At 42.4% G+C, this 23851-nt stretch overlaps 5 protein-coding genes across 5 annotated transcripts; 2 read left to right on the forward strand and 3 right to left on the reverse strand.

Moving 5' to 3' along the window:
• Positions 1-9: 9 nt before the first annotated feature.
• HO133_002840 (uncharacterized protein) lies at positions 10-940 on the forward strand (the record flags this gene model as incomplete). Its single annotated transcript, XM_037293765.1, has 2 exons — positions 10-424; positions 510-940. The coding sequence occupies 2 exons, from the start codon at positions 10-12 to the stop codon at positions 938-940; spliced, it is 846 nt and encodes a 281-aa protein (XP_037149843.1).
• A 9746-nt stretch (positions 941-10686) lies between these two features.
• HO133_002841 (uncharacterized protein) lies at positions 10687-12192 on the reverse strand (the record flags this gene model as incomplete). Its single annotated transcript, XM_037293766.1, has 1 exon — positions 10687-12192. One exon carries the CDS (start codon positions 12190-12192, stop codon positions 10687-10689), a length of 1506 nt encoding a protein of 501 aa, XP_037149844.1.
• Positions 12193-14392: 2200 nt separating this feature from the next.
• HO133_002842 (uncharacterized protein) lies at positions 14393-15486 on the reverse strand (the record flags this gene model as incomplete). Its single annotated transcript, XM_037293767.1, has 2 exons — positions 14393-15013; positions 15454-15486. 2 exons carry the CDS (start codon positions 15484-15486, stop codon positions 14393-14395), a joined length of 654 nt encoding a protein of 217 aa, XP_037149845.1.
• A 2265-nt stretch (positions 15487-17751) lies between these two features.
• HO133_002843 (uncharacterized protein) lies at positions 17752-18518 on the forward strand (the record flags this gene model as incomplete). The annotated part of the gene is made up of 2 exons (XM_037293768.1): positions 17752-17946; positions 18090-18518. The coding sequence occupies 2 exons, from the start codon at positions 17752-17754 to the stop codon at positions 18516-18518; spliced, it is 624 nt and encodes a 207-aa protein (XP_037149846.1).
• Positions 18519-19113: 595 nt separating this feature from the next.
• Positions 19114-20511, reverse strand: HO133_002844 (uncharacterized protein; the record flags this gene model as incomplete). The annotated part of the gene is made up of 5 exons (XM_037293769.1): positions 19114-19523; positions 19581-19648; positions 19710-20092; positions 20142-20221; positions 20304-20511. The coding sequence occupies 5 exons, from the start codon at positions 20509-20511 to the stop codon at positions 19114-19116; spliced, it is 1149 nt and encodes a 382-aa protein (XP_037149847.1).
• Between the last annotated feature and the right edge of the window lie 3340 nt (positions 20512-23851).

Below are 23851 nucleotides of genomic sequence, written 5' to 3' on the forward strand. Positions count from 1 at the left end.
CGTCCCAGTATGAGCATGCGCAGCACTCTGTCTCTTCTTCTCCTTCTATGCCTCGCGCCCCTCCTACCGTCCGCCGCCCCCGGCGCCGGCTCACCCGACTACGCGCAAAACAACGCCCACCCCCTCCCCGCAGCAACGACAGCCAACTCCTCAAGCCCCGACTGCACAGATCTCAGCAGCAGCACCGGCGCCATGTACCCGAGCTGCTGGGACAGCCTGCAGATGAACCAGTGGATGTTCAACTGGAACTTCACGACCAAGACGTGCGAACAGGGGGAGATATGGTCGACGTGTTTCCTGCGGCTGGCGTACGGGAGCGCCGGGTTTGATTGTTCGACGTTGGGGAGTTTGAACTGTTCGGCGCCGCGGCTTGGGGGCCCGGTCACGGATGCGCATGTGTTCTACGGGGCTTTTAATATCTACGGTAAGCAGTACGCAAGACACACCCACACAGACACACTCACCACATTCAAATGATAAAAATCGCTGACCCGGTATTCTCTGCCCAGCAATCAACACCTACTTCACGACCTGGGAAAGCGCCCTGTACGCCCTCAAATCCCAACCGGCCATCGCGCAGCTGGCGCAAATCCTCGGCGCCGACGGCCTCCCCCCGCTGACCACCTCCTCCCTGCTCGCGGCCACCGTGTCCAACTACGGCCTCGACGCCGCCGCCGACCAAGCCTTGGTGTCGATACTGCCGTCGGGCCGCCGAGCGACGCGGCTGGACACGGACGTGACGTACTACTCGACGCAGCTGGCGGCGCTGCTGGGCCAGCTGCTGGGGGCCCTGAGCGGGGACTTTTTGAACGGGGAGTATCTGGTGCTGGCGGACCACGGGCAGATGATGGCGTATACGGGGGAGAGTCTGCAGCGGCTGGAGGCGAGTTTGGCGGGGGCGGTGGTGGAGAGCGTGACCGCGTTGGAGAATGATCCGTAGGGTTAGCGTTCACGATCGGAGGTCTGATTGTCGGAATGATAAGACTTTGGTGAATCACACATGCGGGGTGCGCACCTTGTTCACCAGTACTGGTGTTGTTGATCCTCGCGAGCAAGTCTCCTGATGTGGAAATTCGCTGGGTTGCTGCCAATTGCATCCATTGCGTGTCTGGGTGGGAAGGCAAGGCACACTTGTTCTACAAAGGGATACAACCGTAGTCTAAAAGCCATAGCTCGTCGTCACAGACAGTACCAATACAAAGGGCAGTCTAGGCGTCGGATATCTTCGCGATGGGTACTCAGTGACTGCGGATTCTGATAAGCAAAGCGTTGTACTATACCAGAACCGCCAATCGAAGCCGTAAGATACTTTTCGAGTCTAGCAGCCGTACTGGAAGGCATTGCTGCCACTCTTGTGAAGTGGCTTCGACCTTCCACATTACAGATATGCGAACCGCACGTGGACGAAGACTCCCGGCCATCCATTCATTCAGAACACACATCTGAACACCCTCGAAAGCGATACCACCACCTGTGGACACCCTACGAACGTCTATCGTCAGCGAATGCCGGTCGAGTGGGCGTAAAAGATGGCGAAACGACACCAGGGCCACGGACCCTGTTCCTTTTTGAGTAATGTGCCCATGTAGATGAAATGCCTGTGGAAATATGAGGTAAGACACTTAGTTGTTAACTATAGAGTTACTATGAAGAAAAGAGCGAGTAGATACGGATACGCTAAGGCGTGTCACGTGACTATGTCACGTGACCGCCAAGAGTCATGTGACCCGAATTTCAACACTCTCCTTCGCACGTATCCTCTCATAGGCGAAACTTAGTGGATACGAAGCTTAATACTAATAGGGTTTAAAACCGGGTAGATAAGGTGAAATGACTTAGTCGATTTTCGCCGGGTTATTAAAGTGAGACTAGCGTCGGATAGTTAAAGTAAAATCCGAGTCGGATAGCTAGAGTGAGTTAGCGCCGGGTAGCTAGCGTGAAGATATCCCCCACCCCTCTTTATCTCTATCCCTTCTATATAAACGAAATTAAAAAAAAAAAAATTAAAAAATCCCAAATTTTAAAAAAAAGAAAAAAAAAAAAAAAAAAAAAAAAAAAAAAAAACGACTATGTCAAATCAGTCCCCTATCAAAATTCGACTCAAATTCCACTTTTTGTTAAAAAGCGGTTTTTCGGAAATTTTATTTCTAGGCCATCTGATACACACCAAAAATCGACCGATTCGAGGCCGGAGGATATATATGAGGGTAGCTAAATAAAATAATTAGAAGAAATCCTTCTAGCTATATATCGTCGGCTGCTAGACCCCCTATAAGAATCGTTTTAGATATCTAGCCCTTAATAATAGTAGCTATAACAGCGGTAATTTGAAGGTATAATACTTAAGACATTAATAATAAATAGATATAGATCCCTCGAAAGAGCCTTAAAAGTTTAATAATAATAGTAATAATAGCGTTAAAGAAATAGCTATTTCGATATAGATTAGCGAGTTCGTTAAGTATCAAGTCTAATATAGTAGCTTGGCGGGCGACTCGAGTAGATTATCTATAATACAAGGACTAATAAAATAGCTCTCTTAAAGTAGTTAATAATAGGTAATTTCTCTAAATTTAGATATAGATATAATAGAATAACTTCTCTATTAGATATTATTAAATTAAGGCTATATTAAGATAGTAGTAAAGTTAATAACTATCGAGAAGGTGAGTAGATATAGCTTCTACCTTAAGGGTATTTCGAAAAATAATAAATTTATTTAAGTAAAAAGTCTTAATAAGTCTATTAGCTATTTATTTATTAGTAAGAATATATTATATATTTATAGTATTATTATTAATTTTTTCTTATACGAAATAGTAGATAATATTAATATATTTAATATAAGTATAAAATTAAGTATTCTTTATAAGAGTAATTACGCTTTAATTATTATCGAAAATAATAGTAGCTTTAAGATCTATATCGTCGAAGTAAAGAAGTTAATTAAATAGATTTTTTAGCTAAATCGTTTTTTTAATAATCTATATTTAATTAATATACTCTATTTTATAAATAAATAATATTATAATAGCTTAACGCTTAGATAACTAATTAATCGCGTTACTTTTTATATTAAAGAGATAGCTAGATATAGATCTTTAGATCGTATTATTAATCTAATTAGAATTAATATAATTAATAAATTCTTAAAGAGAGCCTTTATATACGAGTTTATAGTATATTATATCTCTTAAATATCGAAAGATTCGAATAATTATATTTTAATATACTGAAGTTAAATTAGTTAAATAGCGATTTATTAATAATATCGCGTAGACGATATTAAGATAAATATCGAGTATAATATATATAAAAGATTTTATCGCGGATTAATAGTTCTCTTATAATTTTCTTAAAGCGATATAGCCCTCTTCGGCGAAAGCTAATTTATGACTGATTTTAAAGAATATTAATATTAAAATAAAATTTTAATAGTTAAAATAATTTAAGAATTAAGTAATATAAGTCTCTTATCTTAGACGAAGAATATCGCTATAGTAATCTCTTTTAATAGTTATATTTAAGTAGTAGATATATGATTCTAAGTTCGATATATGAAACTTCGCGTTAAGACTCTTTTTAATTCGCTAAATCCCGGCTTTACTAGAGTTAATAATTAGAATATCGTTAATATAGAGCGCTATAATAATACTCTCTTTAGAGTTTATAAATACGCTATCATCTAATTTAATAGAGAGAAGATCTAGCTTCTTTATATACTCTAAGAAGTATTAATATTAGATTTAAAGAAACTACTTTAAATTATAAAGTATCTTATTTAGCTTATAGATCTTAATATTATTCTTATTAAAGCTATTAAGTTAATATATATAAATCTCTTTCTTTATATTACTATATAGAAAGATAGTTTTAATATCTATTTACTTTAAATCTTAATTTAAAATAATTATAAATACGAAGATCGCCTTATAATTTATAAACTTTATTATTAATACGAAAGTATTATAATAATTATAGCCCTTCTATTATTCGAATTCTCGAATAATCTAGCGTATCTTATAATAAATAATTTTTTATTAAGATCTTATTTTAAGATATAGACTTATCTATCTCTTAGAATATAAATCTCGAAAGACGCCTAGATAAGATATTAAGTATTATTATTTATAAGAGATTTATACTTATTCTTTATAGAAAGTTTTTAATTTATTCGAGATAGTTAGTTAGATATAGCCTACTTATAAGTAATAGACTCGAAAATATTCGATTTATTAGTATAGTTTATAAATAAGATAAATATTATAAAGGCTCTCGAAAGAGAGTTAGAGAATAAATTCTATAGATTTAAAATTATAAGATTTAGATAATTATATAGCACTCTTTAAATAGCGCTTAACTTATAATCTTCGCGAATAACTTATATAACTTCGATAATAATAAATAATAAATTTAAGTTTAAGAAAATTTTTCGTATAGATAGCGTAGATCGAATTATTGATGGTGGTATAGGTGTAGTATTTAATCGAGTAGTTTATATTGAGAATGCTTAAACTAAGGGCTCTCGCGTAGTTAATTAAATATATTATATTAAAGACTTTTATATAGGTTTTTACGAAGGCGCTAATTTATTAGCTAATTAGAGGAAATTTAATCTTAATCTTATAAATATTAAAGATCTCGAAATTATTAAAGATTTAATAGCTATTTTAATTATAAATATAATATCTTCTAATACTTCTTTAAATTTAACATCTTTTAAAATATCTATAATACGTTATTTATTTAGTATCTCTTCTATAGCGAATACTAGTATTATTAGATGTTATTACTTATTCGAGAGCTTATAGATCTTAATTTCTTCTTTCGAGTTTACGATTAAGGATTATTTTTTTATAAAGTGCGCGCTATTAGTGCGAATAACTATTTTCTTAGTAAGATTATATAGCTAGAAGATATACTCCCTTTTATACTCTAGTAATATATACTTTTACTCTAATTTATAAGCTTTTTCTAAATTCGTTTTATCGCGTAAATAATAGAATTAATTATATATAAGAAGAATAGACTTTTATTAATAGAAGATCTTAAAAGGGATTACGATAATTCTAATATTAGGCGATTATATCGTTAGATAATTAGCGGTAATAACGATTTTAGGCTAAAAGATTTATTAAGATTAAAGCTTAAAAGAATAGAATATATCTTATATAATAAGATTTATTTAAAATACTTAATTATATTATTTATTTAGAGGTTACTAAAGACGATAGATTTTTATTTAATATTCGATAGAGCGAGATAGTTAAGAAAGGCTTTAGATATATACTTACCTCTACTATTAAGGCGAATATAAGAGATTTTATAGCTATACGACTTAAGATAAGTCTTAAATTATAAGAATATAGTAAAAGTCTTACTCTTATAGTAGATATAGTAGACTTTAAAGTAGGAGGTGAAATTATTTTTAAATGTTATAAAGTATCTATAGCTATTAAAATCTATAGAGAATAGAGACTCTACGAGATCGCTATAAATGAATTCGCTTAATCGTATGTCGGGCGCAGTGGAATTAATATAGAGGATAGCCTTTTAACGCTCTATAATATAGCACTCGTAAATATACTTATCCGCGATATTCTTAGTGAAATCTATATCTATCGTTATAGCGAGAAGTCTATTTAGATTCTACTAATTTAAATAGTTTATATAAGTATATTAGAGTTAATAAATTAAGTTCGAAGGAATACTATATATCGCTAAGGTATTATTTAGACTATTCTAGAGATTGAGAAAGAATAGATCTTGATTATAAGTGCTTATAAGCTTTAGATTATCTTTAATTAGGCGTAGTTAATCTTATAAAAATCGATTATAATATCAATATTTAAGAGTTTATCGATAAAAAGAAGATTAACGCCTATATTAGATATATATAAGATATTAAATAGAGTAATACTTATACACTTATCTTAAATAGAGTAGTTTAAGCTAATAATATTATAATTAAAAGATTAAATTTAATTATTCTTAATATCGCGAATAGAATAAGAGTAGATCTTTTTATAGATAATAAATACTAAATAATTAACGAAGGAATAGTAAGAGTAATTAGAGTTTATTATTATATAAGAGTATAGATTAGCGAAGTTAGCTACTATCAGTTATACTTTAAACTAGAATTAACGATTATTAAGTTAATAACTTTCTTATTATTAGTTATATTAAAAATATTAAAATTATTAAAGCTAGAATTTATATAGTATATAGTCGAATTTAATTCTTTTAGAAAGATATAGTTAATATTAAGATATTTATTCTTCTCTAGAGTAAAAGCGTTAAAGAGTGTTTTTTAATACGCTTACGCTTAATATTAAGGTTTTTCCTTATATTATTAAAGTTAATCGCGACGATTTAAGTCTTCTTCTTCTTTTTCTTATTTAATATAAATTTTTTAAGTTTTAGATAAGAGAATTTAATTTAGTATTTAGTTAAGAAATATCTAAATTTATATTTAATAGTTTTATATAAGAGGTAAGTTTTATAATTAATTTCTAAGTTACTAGCTTTATAATATCTAGTAAACTATTTATCTTTACTCTTATTATTATTATTATAAATAGCGTATATAGTAATATCGTTATCTTTAAATAATAGTAAATAGATTTCTTTATTTACCGCGGTATAGATAATCTTATTAAATTTAATAACCTTATTATTATATAGCTCGTAGGTCTAGATATAAGTTATTACGAAGATATTAAAAGAGTTCTCGAGTTTTATAAGAAAGAGTTAAATTAGAAAGAGCTTTAATAGAGCGAGCGATTTATATAGATTAGCGATTTCGATAATAACCTTATAAAAGTCCTTTTCGTATTAGCGAATATCTTTTTTAAAAGTAAGAATAATATTAAGTAGTTGGTAAATTAGCTTTATATAGAGCTTAAAGTTTTTAGACTTATAGTATTTAGCGATAGCGTTTAATATCGTCTAAAGATTCTCGTTATTATAATTAATCTTAATAAGTTAATAATTATTATATTTAAGGCGTTAAAAAATAGCTATATAAGTTTTAAGCTTAATAATTTTAATAAAGAATAAAAGATTATTAAGTATTAACTAGTTCTTAATATCTTATCTTTATCTAATATATCTTACGCTAGATTTTAAAATAGCGATAAAGATTAGAGAAAATTACTTTCGCTAGATTAGAATTAATTAGAGATATTAACTATAACGTATTATAACTAATTATTTAGATCTATTATTACTAGAGAATAGTCTAGATAATAATATATAGAATATTAATAGAGAGAATAATAGCGATAATAATAATAATAATTTAGTTATTATTTTAGATAAGATAATAGAGTTAGAGAAAAATTTTAAGAGTAACTTTAAAGTGAGTAAAATAGATTTTTTAATACGAAGGTCGAATAGCTTAATATCGCTTATAGAGCTAAGGATATCTTCGCTAACTTCGAATTTAAGGTCGATAAGATTATCGTTTAATAAAATAGCGAAAGTAGAATAGATACTCTAATCGTCATTAGAGTTCTCGAAGATCTTATCGATACTAATTAATTATCGCTTTTGGCTTTAAGTTTTTATATAAAAATAAAAAGTGTTTTATATAGAGCTGCGATAAATATAGGCGATCTAATTAGAATAAAAGGTACTTAGTAATAAAAATAATTTATAAACGTAGACTAATTTTTAATAGACTATATAGAATATAGTTATTATAAGCGTATAAATCTCCTTCTTAAAGAGAGATTAGCACTCTTCTTATATTACTTATTTAAGAACTTAGATCTAGAATATTTATATCGCTAGCTACTATTATAAGACTTCGAAGATTATTCTAGCTTTATAATTATAATAATAGAATATAGATAATCGCGAAAAAAATTTAATAGTAGAACTTTAGTCTCTTTTTTTAGGGGCTTCTAAAGGCCTAGAAGCTAATATTAATAAGATATTCTTATTATTTTGTCTTAATAGATTTATAAGCGTATTAAGGATAGTAATATTAACTTTGAATACTCTAAATTGCGATTAGACTATTAATACTAATATCTAATTATTTTTAGTTAATAGCTATTAATTCAATAGTTAATATATAGTTTTAAACTTAATATTAATATAGAATAACTCTATTTTTAATAGAGTTAAGTATTCTAATTTAGTGAAAGTTAGTAAGATTTGAAGCTTTAGCGATATAATTTAATTATATAGCGATATAATTATATACTTAATATATTTAGTAAATTCAATATTTCGACTAAAGGTGTATATTTTAGCTCGCTTAGAGTAAAGACGAAAGTAGCTCTTAGCCCCTTATATTATTAATAAATTATATTCGCTTAGGCTTACGACTATTTTAAGAGAGAGAAATATTCTTATCGAGAAGGTTAAAAGAATACCTTTACAGCTGCTACTATCTCTATATAATAGACTTTGATATTATAAAATAGATCTAAAAGTTTAAGAGTAGCCGTAGTTATAGAGGCGAATAGTATTTATAATATAGTAGTTGTTAAGCAGAGTCTAGGCTTATAATCTATGAAATATAAGATAAGAACTTAGTTATTAACTATAGGTTACTATAGAGGAAAGAGTGACTAGTACGAACACGCTAAGGCGTTCCGTGCCATGTCCGTGACCGCCAAGTCACTACCCGAATTTCAAAAATGCCGAGTCAATAGAGCGGGATTGTGTTGATGATGACACAGGTGAGCCGTACTTGCCGAATGGCGTTTGCGAGGATAGATGTACCCGCCAGCAGTCACCCTATCACGCGCATTCAACGAAGCTCTAATGCCCCAACCCGTGCGAACGTCTCCAAAGCCACAAACGCTAACTTTCCATAGTCTTTGGAGACCAGTGGAAGCAACGCAGGCCGCGGCCGATCTATCCCAAGTCACAACCCCTGTGATCGAGCTATGAGTCGTACAGCACAGCTTCAAGGAAGACTCGGATGGACGACCCAGTCGATTGTGTAGGTAATCGATTGTCAGCGGATATTTCCCGTGCCCTCTAAAATAAGGAAACGCAGATTTCCTGGTTCAATTTCCCATTTTGCGCCCTTCAACATCTCGTGCCGAGACCCCATAATGTCCGCCAGAAGTACTGCCTTCAATACGACAACACCGTCGCATCGAAGCGACTCCTAGCCAGATCCTCATCAAGGACCGCTGCACCGAGCGCGCTTGTCCGTCTCGATCCTGGCAGCGAAGACAAATGCCCAAAACGGACCGACAGAGTTCCTGGCAAATTCGCAAGATTCCAGAGAGAGGGGGTAGGCGCAACGCTGCTCTCTATTCGTTGATGGGTCGAGCGCGGATGACTGTTGCGGAGCCGGGGTATTGGTGAACGTTTATTGTGGAAAGGGTGGTGAAACGGGCAGGGTTGTGAAGGGGTCGAACCGGTGCCGAGGGAGAGCGGCAGGCGTGATGGTATCGGCGTCGAAGACCTAGTGGAATGGGATTGTAATCGGATCTGAGTTTGATACAATACCTGTTGAGAGTGAGTTAGGGGAGACATGCATTCCAAACCCTCGCCGACTTTCTTATTCGTCTCCTAATACTCAGTAATACACTATATGATAGCCTGCTGGTAAGCCGTGACCGTAGCCGCCTTAGCTGCTGTGCAAGTTAGGCTCGCTGAGCTATACTTCTATTCTTCTTCCGTCTCTTCGTAACCTTCTCTTTTCGTGACTATAAGCCCAGAATGAGAGTTGCCAAACCAATAGCGCCCACCCACATATTCTCCCGAAACAACTTCACTTCAACCCGCACCTTCCTCCTCTCCCTCACAGCCTCAAGTAGCGCCAGAATTCTTCTCATGTCCCCCGTGATCTCGACACACACACGGTTCACACCCGGCATGAAAATATTACTGCCGTTCTCATCCTGATAAACCGCCAACTCGAATCTCACTGTCTTCGTTGCGAGCGTTTTGTCATCTTCTACCCTACCTTCCTTCACGCATCGTAAAGGTCTGTTCAGGACTCTACCAGTGACTGAGTAATACGCGCCTCTGTTTCCCCATCCCCACAGCGCACGCTCCGAAACCTTGATCCTGATACGCCGCATACGCGGTACGTAGAGCGGAGAGATGGCTGGAACTCTTGACAGCCGATGACCAGCCGACGTGATACACCAGCCCGGCGTACTGTCTAGGTACTGCACATTGGGCGGCAGGAAGAGCCTCGCAGGCGGCGTAATGGTACAGTCGATAAAGTCGCACGACGAGCTCTTCCAGTGGGTCAAGTCTCGGTGGGAAAAGTGCCAGTGGGTAAAGTCGAAGGCGATGGTGCTGGAGGTGGAGGGGATGGGTAAGGCTTCGAGGTAGATTTGTCGGGTGGTGCGACGGATGGAGCAGTCGAGGCCGGGGGTGTTGTAAGGAGACACCGGGTCGGATGGACGGTTATGGTAAACTGTCAGGAGTCTGGGTGCGTCGGGGCTGAGGATGTAGGAGTAGATTTAGAAGCGTAGCTCAAGTGGTAGAGCCATGAACAACATGGTTGTTTGTCAGTCTTTGTGATTGTTCTGAAAGATGTTGCTGGTGAGTGTGCTATCAATTTGAAGCATTGTGTGGGTGACTCGGTGAAAACAACATCATGACCAACCGGCGATGTGTGAACAGTAAGGTAGTTTGACAACTCGAGATTGTGTTTGCACAACACAAGTAATCTACTTCAGACGGAGAAAAGCCGAGGCTTCACTCTATACTCAATGCCTCGATCCCTTGAAGGATCCCCTTCTCACGTCGTTCAGCCAGCCATGGCTCCCATCCCGGCACCCTCCCGCCAGCGAAAGCATCATCACCGAATGCCTCGTTCCAAGCCATGATGTCCTTCGCTAAGAACTTCCTCACTGGACCGGGCATTTTGACGCCTTCTTCCTTGGCCTTACCACACAAAGTGTTCAGGATATCGCAAAGCAAGTTGTAATCATCTACTGCACCACGACCCGACCCACCGCTCACGCCCCGTACGAAAACAAGATTTTTACGATCGCCGTTGCCGTAGACCTTGACGTAGGATTCCATCAAGAGGCAACACTGGTCTATCTGCGGTAGTAAAGATCCGGAGAGAGAGACGCCGCTCTGACCACTGAGGCTACTGAGCCGTTCTTCGAAGGTGGTTGGAATCTCAGGATTGTTTTGCACAATGTTCCCACTCTCCCCTTTCTGAAGAAAGCTAGTCCATTGCAAGTTTGAGACCACCTTACGCTGCAGACGGCGTTGAAGTGCAAAGAAGTAGTGTGCTACAACGAGAGTATCGTCTGAAGGAAGCACCTGAGACCTGATGAGCTCGGTGCCGTAAATGACGTTGGCTTCAAGATTCTTGATGTCTTGTCGTAAACGGAATGTGGGATCCCAGAAGCGGAAGTACCGCAAGAGACGGCGTTGAACGCGGCGAAACTCTTTGCGAGTCAGGACGATACTATCGGAGGCAGGCGCTAGGATGGGCTCGTGTCCGGCAGCCACGCGACCCCGCTTGTCCCAGATGCAAAACTCGGAGGGAGGAGTGGCGTTCGCTTCGCGAAAGATCCATTCAGGGATGAATAGGCAGCGCGAGCGTGGAGAACAACGGCGGATGCGCAGAAGAAGTGGAAGTAGGCATTGCCAGTCGGGACATTCGGCCATTTCGACCATGTGCTTATCTTGAATTATGTGTCGTGTCTGTGTGACTATATGGGAGAACTTGCGTGCTTGGATGGTTATTGCCGAGTCCATGTTTGCGTATTCGAACCACATACAGCTGTGACTTAGGACCTTAGGGTTGATTTCCTTCAGAAGTGATTGCACGATTTCTGATCTGTTCGCTATACCATCGTCGTTCCTGATAGCGGATATCACAACGGCTGCTGCTTGCTCCAGGTCCAACCGCAGCAGCGCGCCTATATTGCTTTTCATGAAAGCGATATCGATCTGCGTGTCGCAGCATCCATATATGTTTGCTTTCAAGCGCTTCACATCAGGGTCGTTAGGATTACGGAATTGTGGCAGACGGCAGTCGAGAACGCAGGAAGTGAACAGAGCGACAAGAGCTTCTTCCGAGAGCGAGCTGGGGTGCTTGGCTGATACTTGAATCTCTTCGGTGTCTATCAAGTAGTTGGGTATGCATGGGTCTAAGCGGAATCGTGGCTCGCCGTTGTTCATGACCATACCAAGGTAGGTCTGGAGTGTGTGGGTCAACTTGTAGGCGGTAAATTGCTTCATGGCTGCGCTGTACCTGCGAAAGTTGGGAAAGAAAAAGGCTAAGGAGTCATATATAAAGGAGTGCTTCGCCGTATTGATGATTCACATCGGGCCCACCGGCGGAGTCAAGTCTGCCTTTAGCGTAACAGAATCCATGTCAACGCTTGGCATCACATTTTCCTGCGCCCCCATGGAACCAAAATATCAATTTCTCAACTACAATTCGGATCATAAAGACATCTACATATAAATTAGACTTCTTATCGTATTATTTAGATGCCGCTAGAATAACGAATATTTATAGAGAAAGAATTCTAAGAGGTAAAATAGTATTCTAATTTTAAGTCTTTTATACCGATACAAGTTTAGGCCCATGAATTAAATTCATAGAAAGTAATTTATTTTTAGATCTGATTTCGAGATTGAATTCGATTCTCGAACTTCGAAGAGTGAAATTATTTTAATTTAAGATTTACTTAGAATTATAATAATAAATTTTTAAAATTTTTAAATTATTAGAAAGCGTAAATTAAGTTCTATAATTTAAAAGAATAATAGTAAAAATTTAATAGAAAAAGAAAATTAATTAACTTTAAATTAATTTAAATTTAATTAATAAGAAGTTAATTTTAATATCTATTATAGTCTTTTCATTTTAATTACTTTTATTATTATTTTTATAATTTATAAAAGTTTTATTAGTTTTATAATTTTTATAAATTTTACAATTTTACAATTTTTTAGCGAGAGAGATTAATAAATTCGAACCGAGGACGAAGCGAAATAGTTTCGAAATTTATTAAAATTATTACTACTCGACTATCTAAGTTTATATAAAAGAGTGTTCTTAATAAAGTAAATAAATTTTTAATAAGCGATATTTAAATCCTCTACCTTTAAATATTTATAAGACTAAATTTAAAAATTCTTATTTTATCTAAAAGCTCATATTTCGTTCTACAATTTAAAAAAAAAAATCTTAAAATTTTAATAGAAAATAAAAAAGTTATTTTAAAATTAAATAATATATATCTAATTAAGGCTATCCTGTTAGAATTTCAGGTATGTGATGTGTAGAACGGACGGATTGATTCTCTAAAACCTCTCCGGGGCCAGGTTCTAAATACAGTACAAAATCAGGTGGCTGGAAAACATGGTGGCTGGGATGCGCGGGGGCCACATTTCAACATATCCGGCTATCGAGCGAACTTTAGTAAACGATATTTAAATTCCTTGCGTTTTAATAATTATAAGACTAAATTTAGAAATTCTTTTTTTATTTAAATATCTATATTTCGTTCTATAATTTAAAAAAGAAATCTTAAAATTTTAATAGAAAATAAAAAGGTTATTTTAAAATTAAATAATATATATCTAATTAAAGCCATTCGACTATCGAGCGAACTTTAATAAGTAATATTTAAATTTCTTACGCTTTAATAATTATAAGACTAAATTTAGAAATTCTTTTTTTATCTAAAAACTCATATTTTATTTTATAATTTAAAAAAAAATCTTAAAAATTTAATAGAAAATAAAAAAATTATTCTATATATAAATAATATATATCTATTTTTTTAATAAGAGAGCTTAAGAGGGCTAGCGGGCTAACTTAGATAGTCTAGTCAAAAGACGTAATAACCTCGAATTTATAATTGACTATATATACAAATTCAAGATTTTCTAGTTCAGCCCTATCTTATTCTTTTATATATACTGATATAAGATTTCTATCAAACATTCTTACGATTCAAACCCCGCTACCATCCCTAAAATTCAACTTGTAGTACCGAAGTTGATGATTTGGATCCATGAGGTGCGTAGGAAATCATAATGACACGCATTTTGAATACGCTGGGCTGAGTGACGGGGCTGAGTCACAGATTTAGCGCTTTCGAAAACCCCCAAGCGATGTTGGAACTTTTGGCTATTCTTGGTCAGAAACTCGCACCTCGTATCTCGGCTACGCTGATCCACTCGTTTCGCACTTCATCTGAACACGAGGTCATGCCCCATGATGGTTCCAAGCGAATAAGTAAATGCTGATTTACATCCCCAATAAGGTGGAATTAAGGGGAGGTTCTCCCGGTGAGCTGTGTATATAAACTGGACCATGACCCCCTGCATGTTTGATTTCCTCATGCTCTCTCTGTCTGCATATTGATGCTCCAAGTGTCCGTCTTCGAAGCCTCGACTCTTCACCGATGCGCCTGCAAAAGTCTCACAATGCTGTCATGGTCGCTCCCTTCGCGATGGCTACCGCGTCTCTTTCTTCCAGATCAACAAGCTCGGCATCGGCTCCGCGATCGAGCAGCAACTGCACCATGTCCTGGTAGCCTTCGCGCGCTGCTCCCATCAATGATGAAGTCTTTTCCGGCTCCATCCCATCAACAACCTCTACCCCACTGTCTAGAAGACACGATGCGAGCTCCATGTTGTCACCCACAACCACTTCTCGCAACGCTCTTGAGCCAGCTGCCCTCGCACCATGCCCTACGAGGAAATAGATGGGTTGCAGGGTAGTAGCATCGTCCGTCGCGCAGTTCATCACCATTGTGAAAAGATCGTTGCCTCCGGCATTAATGTCTACACCGTGAGCGAGCACGAAATCAACATAATCGAATCGATCAATTCGTATAGCGATTTCAATCTGACAAGACCTCCTTGCCCCTGAGGGATGCGCGGCTAACGGTTCGATCTTGCGGAAGCAATCCAGATCACGGAGCCAAAAGGCTCGCGCAAGAGAGATAGCTCCCTGGAACGCAGCGGTCTTGGGGCAAGGCCATGAGATGGACGCAATGCCTCGGTGGGCGAGAAAGGAGCCCCAGAGGTAGGCGAAGACCTAGGCCTAAACTCCTCGCGCTGCGGTCTCAGAGAAAAGGATTATGCTGGCGGCACATGGAAGGTCATCACATATTCCATCGCCGGTCAGGAGGAAACAAACAGTGCGTTAGCGCTCTAGGGGCAGCGACGGAAGCGTCTTCTCTAAGAACGTATGGACGCGTTCAATCTCGCTGTCTATACACAATGCAGCAAGAAATCGACGGGAGAAGACGTCCAGATTTATTCGCTCATCGGATTGTTGGGAGGCCGCTTGATTCGCGTTCAAGGCCGCTGATTCTAGGTGTGGGATTATTAGCAGTCACTGTTGGTTCACCACCAGGAGTTAATGTGTTGATGTGAGAGTATAATGAGCAAGGACAAGAGCTGAGTGCTTGGATGCGAGTCTCTGCACTGTTACGTCAATCACGTGTCAACGCTAGTCTGATTACGGCAACGAACCACCAATTCGGCTGAAGGGAACTTTTCATGCATGATGACCGTGCTCCCCGTCGCGCATTTATACGCCGGCGTTAAGTTGCGCTGACCATCATTTTGCATCTGAAAATTTAGGAGACAATGAAACATGCAACGGAGCGCCAACGGATCGAAGTAACCCACACGCTGGCGCCCGGTCTGATGGAACGTGTTCATCCTCAGATAGCGACCTCGATCCGCGTCGTTCCAAACTTCTCAGAATTGAAGAGTCATTGACGGGAGCCGGTTTGCGCGCCTCTCAGGACCTCCTGTTGTCTAGATCTAAAATCAATGGGACAAAACCAATCGTCGATCTTGCGGCGCTCTTTCTCGTGCTGCCCAATATTGAGTACATGCACGCCAACGCTAATATCTGGGACACCTTCGTATATCTTCTACTGACCCCCAATTGCGCCCCCAATCCAGTTTTTGGCGCGAACAAGTCTCGGACCATGTCCTTACCTACCTATCTTCCTATGTCTCTACTTTCGCCTATCAGCTCGGCGAGTGTGATTCAGACTGCAAGGAATAACGAGCTTCTTTCAGAATTGAATACTGGCAATCGTTTGCATCCAGTTCATAGGGGGAAGAGCAACCTTTCTTGGGTAACCACTGACACTGAGCGCCATTGACGAGCATGTTCTAAACGCATTTCTCGTATTCGTAGGCCCGGACTCTTGGCACGCAGCTTTGTGATACCGCAGCCCAGGCGTGACACCTTGCATGCACCATCACAATCGTCAATACCTCATCATCGGGCATGGTTTACCTGGCGACATCCGTCCAGTCGTGCAACTTCTCCACGGCCCATGCTTGCAGTCTGATAGGCGAATCCCCGATCCAGATCCCAAACTGCGCGGGCGATTGGACTGCTGTTTCAACAACCCGTTTCCCTATTTCATCTAGTATTGCAGCATCTCTAACCCTAGCTTCTCGCGCTTCGTATATAAGTATGAGTTCAACATTAGCCGTCCCAGTGTGAGGGGAGCTTTAGTACCAAGCTGGCGAACCGCAGAAGACGGAATTGCAATGATACGCCCGTACATGCTGCGAGTATTGTAGAGCCTGAGTTCGCGCGATGAATTGGGCCTTAGTCTCTACCTTCCGCTACGAGTTTCCCAGATCCTAGTAGATGTACCATGAGGATCCTAAGCGGATGACGGCGGTAAGGAGTCCGGATTTCTTTGGTGCATCACCCGTGCCGAAGCTCGATATACTTGTTAGTCTGACGTGAAATACATGTGCATTGAGTGAGGAAGGTGTGGGGAGAAAGCTGATGATCTTGCGGACTTCGAAGCAGGAGCCGAGCCATCTTTAAACGAAGAGTGGGTGGGGTGGTGTTGGGGGTGGAGAAGGAGGAGGAGGAGGAGGAGGAAGTGGAGAGGATGGGTGTGCGAGGTGTGTGCCGTGGTCTGGATCATCTATGTACATTTCATGATATTCGAACCCTGAGCTGATGTTTGCCTTTATAACAGGAGGGTCTGTGGGCGATACGCCCGGACAATGGGTAATGGAAGAGTCCGTGGATGGGTAAGGGTCACACTTCGTCTGCCCGCCAATCACAATCATCCTTCCAATATTTTGCAAGCCGTGTGACAGCCTTGCATTTGGCACCCGACTTCAATCATCTTTCCCAGCCTCCGAACATTTCCTTTGTGTATGTTTCTTGGGGCAGCGCGCAAGCTCGGGCTTTGCTTTGGCGAAAGGGCGGAGGCTGTCGTCAACGTGGAGCTTTCAAAGTAAAGACTGGCTTGTTCATTTCACACTCTACGTGTACGTAGCCTTAAGGTAGTCTGATAGCAGTGCTCAAGTTTCGATCAGGGAGCAGATTGTGAGTAGAGTACATGATGACACGTGATACTCAACAAGGGATTGGGTGGATTGAAACATACTTTATGACGGGATCTTAGATACTTTCACTTTTCGGCGATGGCGGCAGCCGACCTTCCCGCCTCCACAGATAAAGTCAATTATCATTACATATTCATTAAATCATTAAATCATTCATTACTTCATTCGATCAAAAGATGTACAACATAATTCAAAGTAATGATGTAATTATTTACTCGTACTCGTACACCACCACTTGGCACCCCTCATGACATTACCTCACTCCCATCATCATCATCCTCCTCCCTCTTAATGCTCTTACTCCGACAACCCTCACTCTTCTCACCTTCAATCTCATTACTCCTCCTCAAAACATCCTTCACACCCATCACTCAATCCACCAGACACAGACCCCTCACACACAGAACCTTCTCCACAACATCTACCCTCACCATGCCCGACCCACTCAAAGAGTCCCACGTCGACTCCAAGACCGACCCCACCGTCGCCAATCAATGGGATGACAAAACGCCCAAGAAGCAGCAAATCGAGGACTTCTACAAGACAGTCGACGGCATGAAGATTGGCCTCCTGACCACCATCCGCGACGGCATCGGTCCCGTCGCTCGCGCCATGGCCGTAGCCAAGGTAAGCCACACACGCTCTGTTCTCACACGTACCTAACGTTCATGGACAACCCCCCGTCATACATCCATACATCCATCCATACACACATACAAAGCCAATACACTCCCGACCTCAAGCTAACACATCCATTCCCCAACCCGCAGCGCGAAGGACCCGACTTCCTCTTCCTCGCCAACACGCACTCGAACAAGTTCTCCGACCTGGCCGGCGACCCCACCGCCCAGCTCACCTTCCAAAACTCCTCCTCGCAAGACTGGGTCTCCGTCACCGGCACCGTGGTCACGACCTCGAACGACGACCCGCGCATCAAGGAGCTCTACTCCAAAGGCACGGCGGCCTGGTTCGGCGACCTGGGCGACGGCGTGCACAACGGCACGGCCGAGGACCCGCGCATGGCGATCGTTGAGCTCCGGGCGAAGTACATCAGCTACTGGAAGGCCACGGTGGGCACCTTGGGCTTCGTGAAGGAGGTGGCGCAGGCGAGCTTGACGGGGCAGGTGGCGAACACGGGGATGCAGAGGCGGTTGCCGGAGGAGGATATTGAGGCCATGAGGAAGGTGCCTTCTTCTTGAGACGGAGACGGACTAGCCAGGGCTGGTAGATGTGGGCTTCCAGCTTGCTTGCTTATTTGAGGGCGGGGAGGAAGTACACCCATGCGGTAGAAAAAGCGAAAAGGTCATCAGGATGAGTCACGATGGTCATGAAAATGCAGCGTCAGATCGTACACAAGTCCACCAACTCCGATGATGAAAAAACCCCCAGCTCAAACCCCATCCAATCATACATCTCAAAATCATTCATACCCATAACTCGTCCCTGCCCTACTCATACACCCCCCCCCCATTTCCCCTTCCCAACCCCAACTATACACCCACCCCATCCTCATCCACACCCACCAAACCCAAAACACACCCCTGCAGCAGCGAAAACCTACCCCCCCCACCATCCCCATCCCCATCCCCATCCTCCGCCACATCCTCAAACACCAACGACCGTCTCGGCCGACAATACTACAAGCACCGAAAGCGGTCAGCTCCACAAAAGCCAAAAAAGAAGAAAAAAAGAAAAAAAACCCCCCATGCTCCAAGCGAATCCGATCCACCGATCCAGATTGACAAACGAAGCACGAATAGAAAGAAAAAAAACCAATCACTCCGCCAGCCCAACTCAAAAAGCCCTCCCCTCCCCCTCACTCACCCTAACCAACGTCTGCACCACCACCCCCCCCTCCTCACACCCCGGCGCCCGCATCACCGCCCTTCGCCGCCCGTTCCCGTCCTCAACGCCCCCATCACCGCCAACGCCCTCATCACCACCACCACCACCGCTCCCACCCGCCCCTCCAGCGACCCAGCGCTCCTCCCATCGCGTTTTCGTCCACTCCGCCAACGCGTCGGAGCGGGGCCACGGCGGCATCTTGCGCGCGGCGGGGTTGGCGAGGATGACGAGGGAGGAGGAGGATGGGGAGGCGGGGGGAAGGAGGCGGAGGAAGAGGGGGCGGAGGGTGGGGAGGCAGGCGGCGATGATGTAGTTGGCGGGCTCGTTGATGGTCCAGATGGTCCAGACGAGGGAGGTGTCTAGGGGAGGGGGAGGTGGTCAGGGCTGTGTGGGTGGCAGGGGGGGGAAGGGCTTACCGTTCGAGAAGGCGGACGGGTTGGTGCGGAAGAAGATGATGAGGCGGGCGCAGCTCGCGACGAAGCCACTGCTGGAGGCGTGAGTCATGATTCACTGACGGGTGGGTGGCGACATGTGGACCGACGTACATGATTCCGTGCAAGAAAGTCGCGGTCAACGCGACGCGAGCGGAAAGGGTGAGGTTCAACCTCCACGACAGGGGCAAGGGCACGACGAGCATGATGGCTCCGGTGACCACGTTTGGGAGCGTCATGGATCGTGCAAAGGCGACCTCGTCGATGCAGTGCCCGCCTTGGAGGGACTTGTTCCACGCGTAGGCGACGGGGGAGCATTGGAAGACGGCCGCGAACGTGTTGGCGATGCCGGTGGCGACGACGACGGAGCCCGTCAGGTAGACGCAGGTGGTGAATGCTTTGTTGCTTGTCGTGAAGACCCGGAGGTAGAGGAGGAGGATGGCACATTTGGACAGCGCGATGGAGAGGCCGTAGAGGATCGACCAGGCCATGAAGCTCTGGGCACTTCGTCAGCGGTTTGGCGATGAGGGGATTTCGTGAGCGCACCTGGCCGAGGACCTTGCCTTCCGATAACTCCTCCATCTGTGTTGTCACGATGGGAGCTCCAATACCTCCTATCCTTGGGACTGTGCCAAATGGATCAGCCATTTCTCGGTCTCGAACACTTGGAGCCTCTGCCTCGCGGTAATCGTCTCTGAGGCGACTTACAGGCCAGAGCAAGCGCGCATAGTCCGACGGTGAGGATGGCTGCAGTTAACAGCACGTAGTCATCTGCTGCAAGGGGAACCTTTCGCAACTTTCGTGAGACGAATCGCCCTCCCACCATCAAGATTTGCATGACGATTAATACTGCCGCGACGATGGTGACCTTGAACGCTCCATGGCCGTAAGAGGTGATGTCCACAAAGGAATCCATATTTTATCTGAGGAAGTTGAAGAGGATTAGCCCCCAGATGACCATATAATGCTTCGATGAAGTGGCAAAAATTCAAAGGCAGGCAGAGGGTGGGGAATATGATCTGAGACAATCGAGCCTTATAGTAAAGCTGGGTGGAGTAATTGAGGGGAAAAGAATGCCGGTTCTCGTTGCTGATTCCATACATACTACATGTTCCGTTCTCCTCGGTCTTGACAATCATGCCATCTCCGCAATTCCTCACCTGGACTCCCTCGGGAGACTAGAAAATTCTCCATAGCGTGCCATAATTGCTCGCTTGGATGATGGATGGCTGATGGTTTATGCCTCGTAAGTCGTCACCTTTGGTCGTTTGCTGAAATATTAGAAGGAAGATCGGCGGTCAATTTCACCGATGTCTGATGGAGTATGGGTGGACAATACAAGAGGACGCGGTACAAACGATGATCGGCAGTCGATGTTACCGATACCTGATGGAATATGGGAAAATGGTACAAGCGGACGAGAAACTTGCGACATTAGAGCTCACCATTAAGGATGGCGGTAGCGTCAAACGGATTTGCGTGATGGAGTAGTGGAAAATGCAATGAGAGGGTCAGGAACTTGCAGCATTAGATCCCGTCATTTGGGTCTGGCATAGTAGCCCGGAAGAAGTTCGTTAAATGTCAACCTCAAATAGTGGCGATGCTAACCTACGACATATGATCAATTCCAAGGGAGGTTTTGGGGGTTGTTTTGGGTGTCATTTTGGGGGTCGTTTAGGGGAGGAATCGGTCCTTTAGTAAATCTGCGCCGCATGCGAGTAATCAGCCTTCCCATTGGCTCATGTTCCCAGATGCTCCGACGTAGAATCGAAGGTCGAAGCGATGGCGGCACGCGTCGTTGCGCCCTCCCGCTGATTTGACAGCGCCAGACTTGAGAATCATTCCTTGCCCTATGGAGATCATGATATTGCGTGATTCAGATCTAATCCTTGTCCAGCAATAGGCTGCGTGGATGATTGCTTTTTTCAAAGAAACCATCCAATTCACCGATGCTGCAGAGCGCAAGAATTAGATGTGAGCAAAATCTTTGGTAGACGAGAAACGTGACGCTTGATGTTCTTCTTCTAAACATGCAAGCAAAACGCGAGCAAAATTTGCGTCCCATTCACACTCGTGGCGCAGTATTCAGGTTCCCATACAGGCGATTCTGTCGCGCCACATACCAGCGATCCTCGGCAATGTTTAACAACCATGATAAGGCTTGAGCAATAGAATGCAAAAGCGACAAGAAAGATATCAAAATCGGTTCGAAATTTACATAAACATATTACGGTATTCTGCGCCCGTTGTTGAGTTGAGGTTTGACGTTTCTGTTGAAATATGAATATAATCTCGATTAAGCTCTTTCGAGTATGTCACCTTTTTAACCGTTTCCACAGATCAGCACTTGTCAGCTGTCAGGCGCACCACGCTTTCCCTATCGGGCAGGTGCAGGGATTATGGCGAAATGGAATGTATATGATAGGCTGCAGGAACGGCAGGACCTGCATACGGACACCCAGACAATCATGCAGATTTAGCGAGGGGAATCTCGACTCGATTGCGTGACAGGACTAGGTACCGCTTTCTGGGGGAGTTCGTACCTGGACAATAATTCGAAGCGGCGGCGATCTGGACGCGATCTAGATTGGCATGCATCTGATCTTAAGAGGTCTTTTCTGCGATAGACTGGGTGCACGTGCAACGCTAACCTCACGTGCGCCCTCGAATCAATCGAGGTGAAGAGTTTCACCACCTTATCACTGCATGCGTCTCTGCAAGTTGAGTGCTCTTAATGCGAGGAGCCACGGCCAATATTTGAAATAATTTCCCACTTTTTCCGATACCGAGCCTCTCTGGGCGACCGAGCCCTATCCAGTCCGGAGGGCGATTGTGTCACTCGACCGCGAAGATCAGCCTATGTCGACAGTAACCTGGAACAAACCGAACTTTTCCACTGGAATCAGCGATAGCTGGATAAGCGAAGCTCATGCCTTTGCCAATAATCTTCAGAGGTGGGCTGATCCAGGTTCCGATAGTGAGGATGCTGCTATTCCTTTGGGCCGTTCGCCTTCACAGATCACGAATAGATGGCGTCTGTGGCGAATGTTTGGCCCGAAGGGTCAAGAAAAGCCCTACTCAAATCGGCTAGAACATTCACATATCCCGCCTGTTAGACCAATGGGATCTACTCCTTCTCCGCGTGTACTGTCGTTCGATCGAGCGAGTGAAGACGGTGCAGCAATAGAACAACTCCTTGATGAAGTAGTGACAGCAGTACCACGGAGATTTCAGTACCTCCAAGCCCCCTCGAAACGGTAGACACTCAAACTATACTGAAACCTCTGCGCTTAAGCTTGTACCGAAGCTTCCATGCTAGCAGTTCTAGACCAATGTGTGGAAGGAGCGCATGAGGGTGTCCGGGATTCGGGAAAGAAAGAGACGAGGTCGATCACAGGCTTACTCTATTTGCTGCAGATGTGTCACATTTCAAATGACCAACAACCGCCCAGAAAGAAGAAACATACTACTCAAGTACACGGAGAGACCGACTAGTATCGTAGTTGTGGTACAGCCGCAAACTGCCTTGGTCAGGCTTTCCAACTCGGCGCCGGCGAGTTGAAGCAGATTACGCCAGCGTTGCCTGTGACGGACATCTCTGCATATAGACGGGGTATGAGCGAGGTGGTAGTTGAGATAAGTAGGAAAATTGATGACATTCAAGCAGTTCCAACCCATCTGGCCTCAGACATGCCAAGCTAACTCGAAGGGCCTTAGCGAGGCTTGGCACGTCTCATCTCTGCAACCCGCTACTTCTTCGTATGCCCCCCCCCCCATTCCACGCTCGACCGGACCTGTCGACCGCCGCTAGGACTACGGATGAGCTTGAAGCCTATCCGGACCAACTCTTTACGGATTCCAGACGTAACATGAAGCCACGAAGCGTTCTCGAAAGTGGTAAAACCTCGGGTGGTCTGGTCTACATGCTCCTTGTCAGACTCTCGCGTGTGGGGATCTTGAAGGCCGACTGAGCCTGCGATCGTGTGCTGTGCGCTCAGTATGACTATTCCGATGCACATGAAATCCGCTGTAGATATAGTTGCGGAGGAATGGACGCTAGATAGAAGAAATGTAGAGGCTTTCCTGGATTAGCGAGAAAGTCCAAATATTCTTCGTCGCACGAGTCTATAAGCGCCATCCTTCTAACTTTCATTACAAGCAATGATGATGAACCCTTATTTTCCACCAGCCAGAAGAGAGCCGGTATACAGAAAGACCCATATCCATGTCTCGCTCAACAGGACGCTAAAGCGCGA

The sequence above is a fragment of the Letharia lupina genome, assembly GCF_014066315.1.
Source record: "Letharia lupina isolate WasteWater1 chromosome Unknown contig_16, whole genome shotgun sequence".
NCBI lineage: Eukaryota > Fungi > Ascomycota > Lecanoromycetes > Lecanorales > Parmeliaceae > Letharia > Letharia lupina.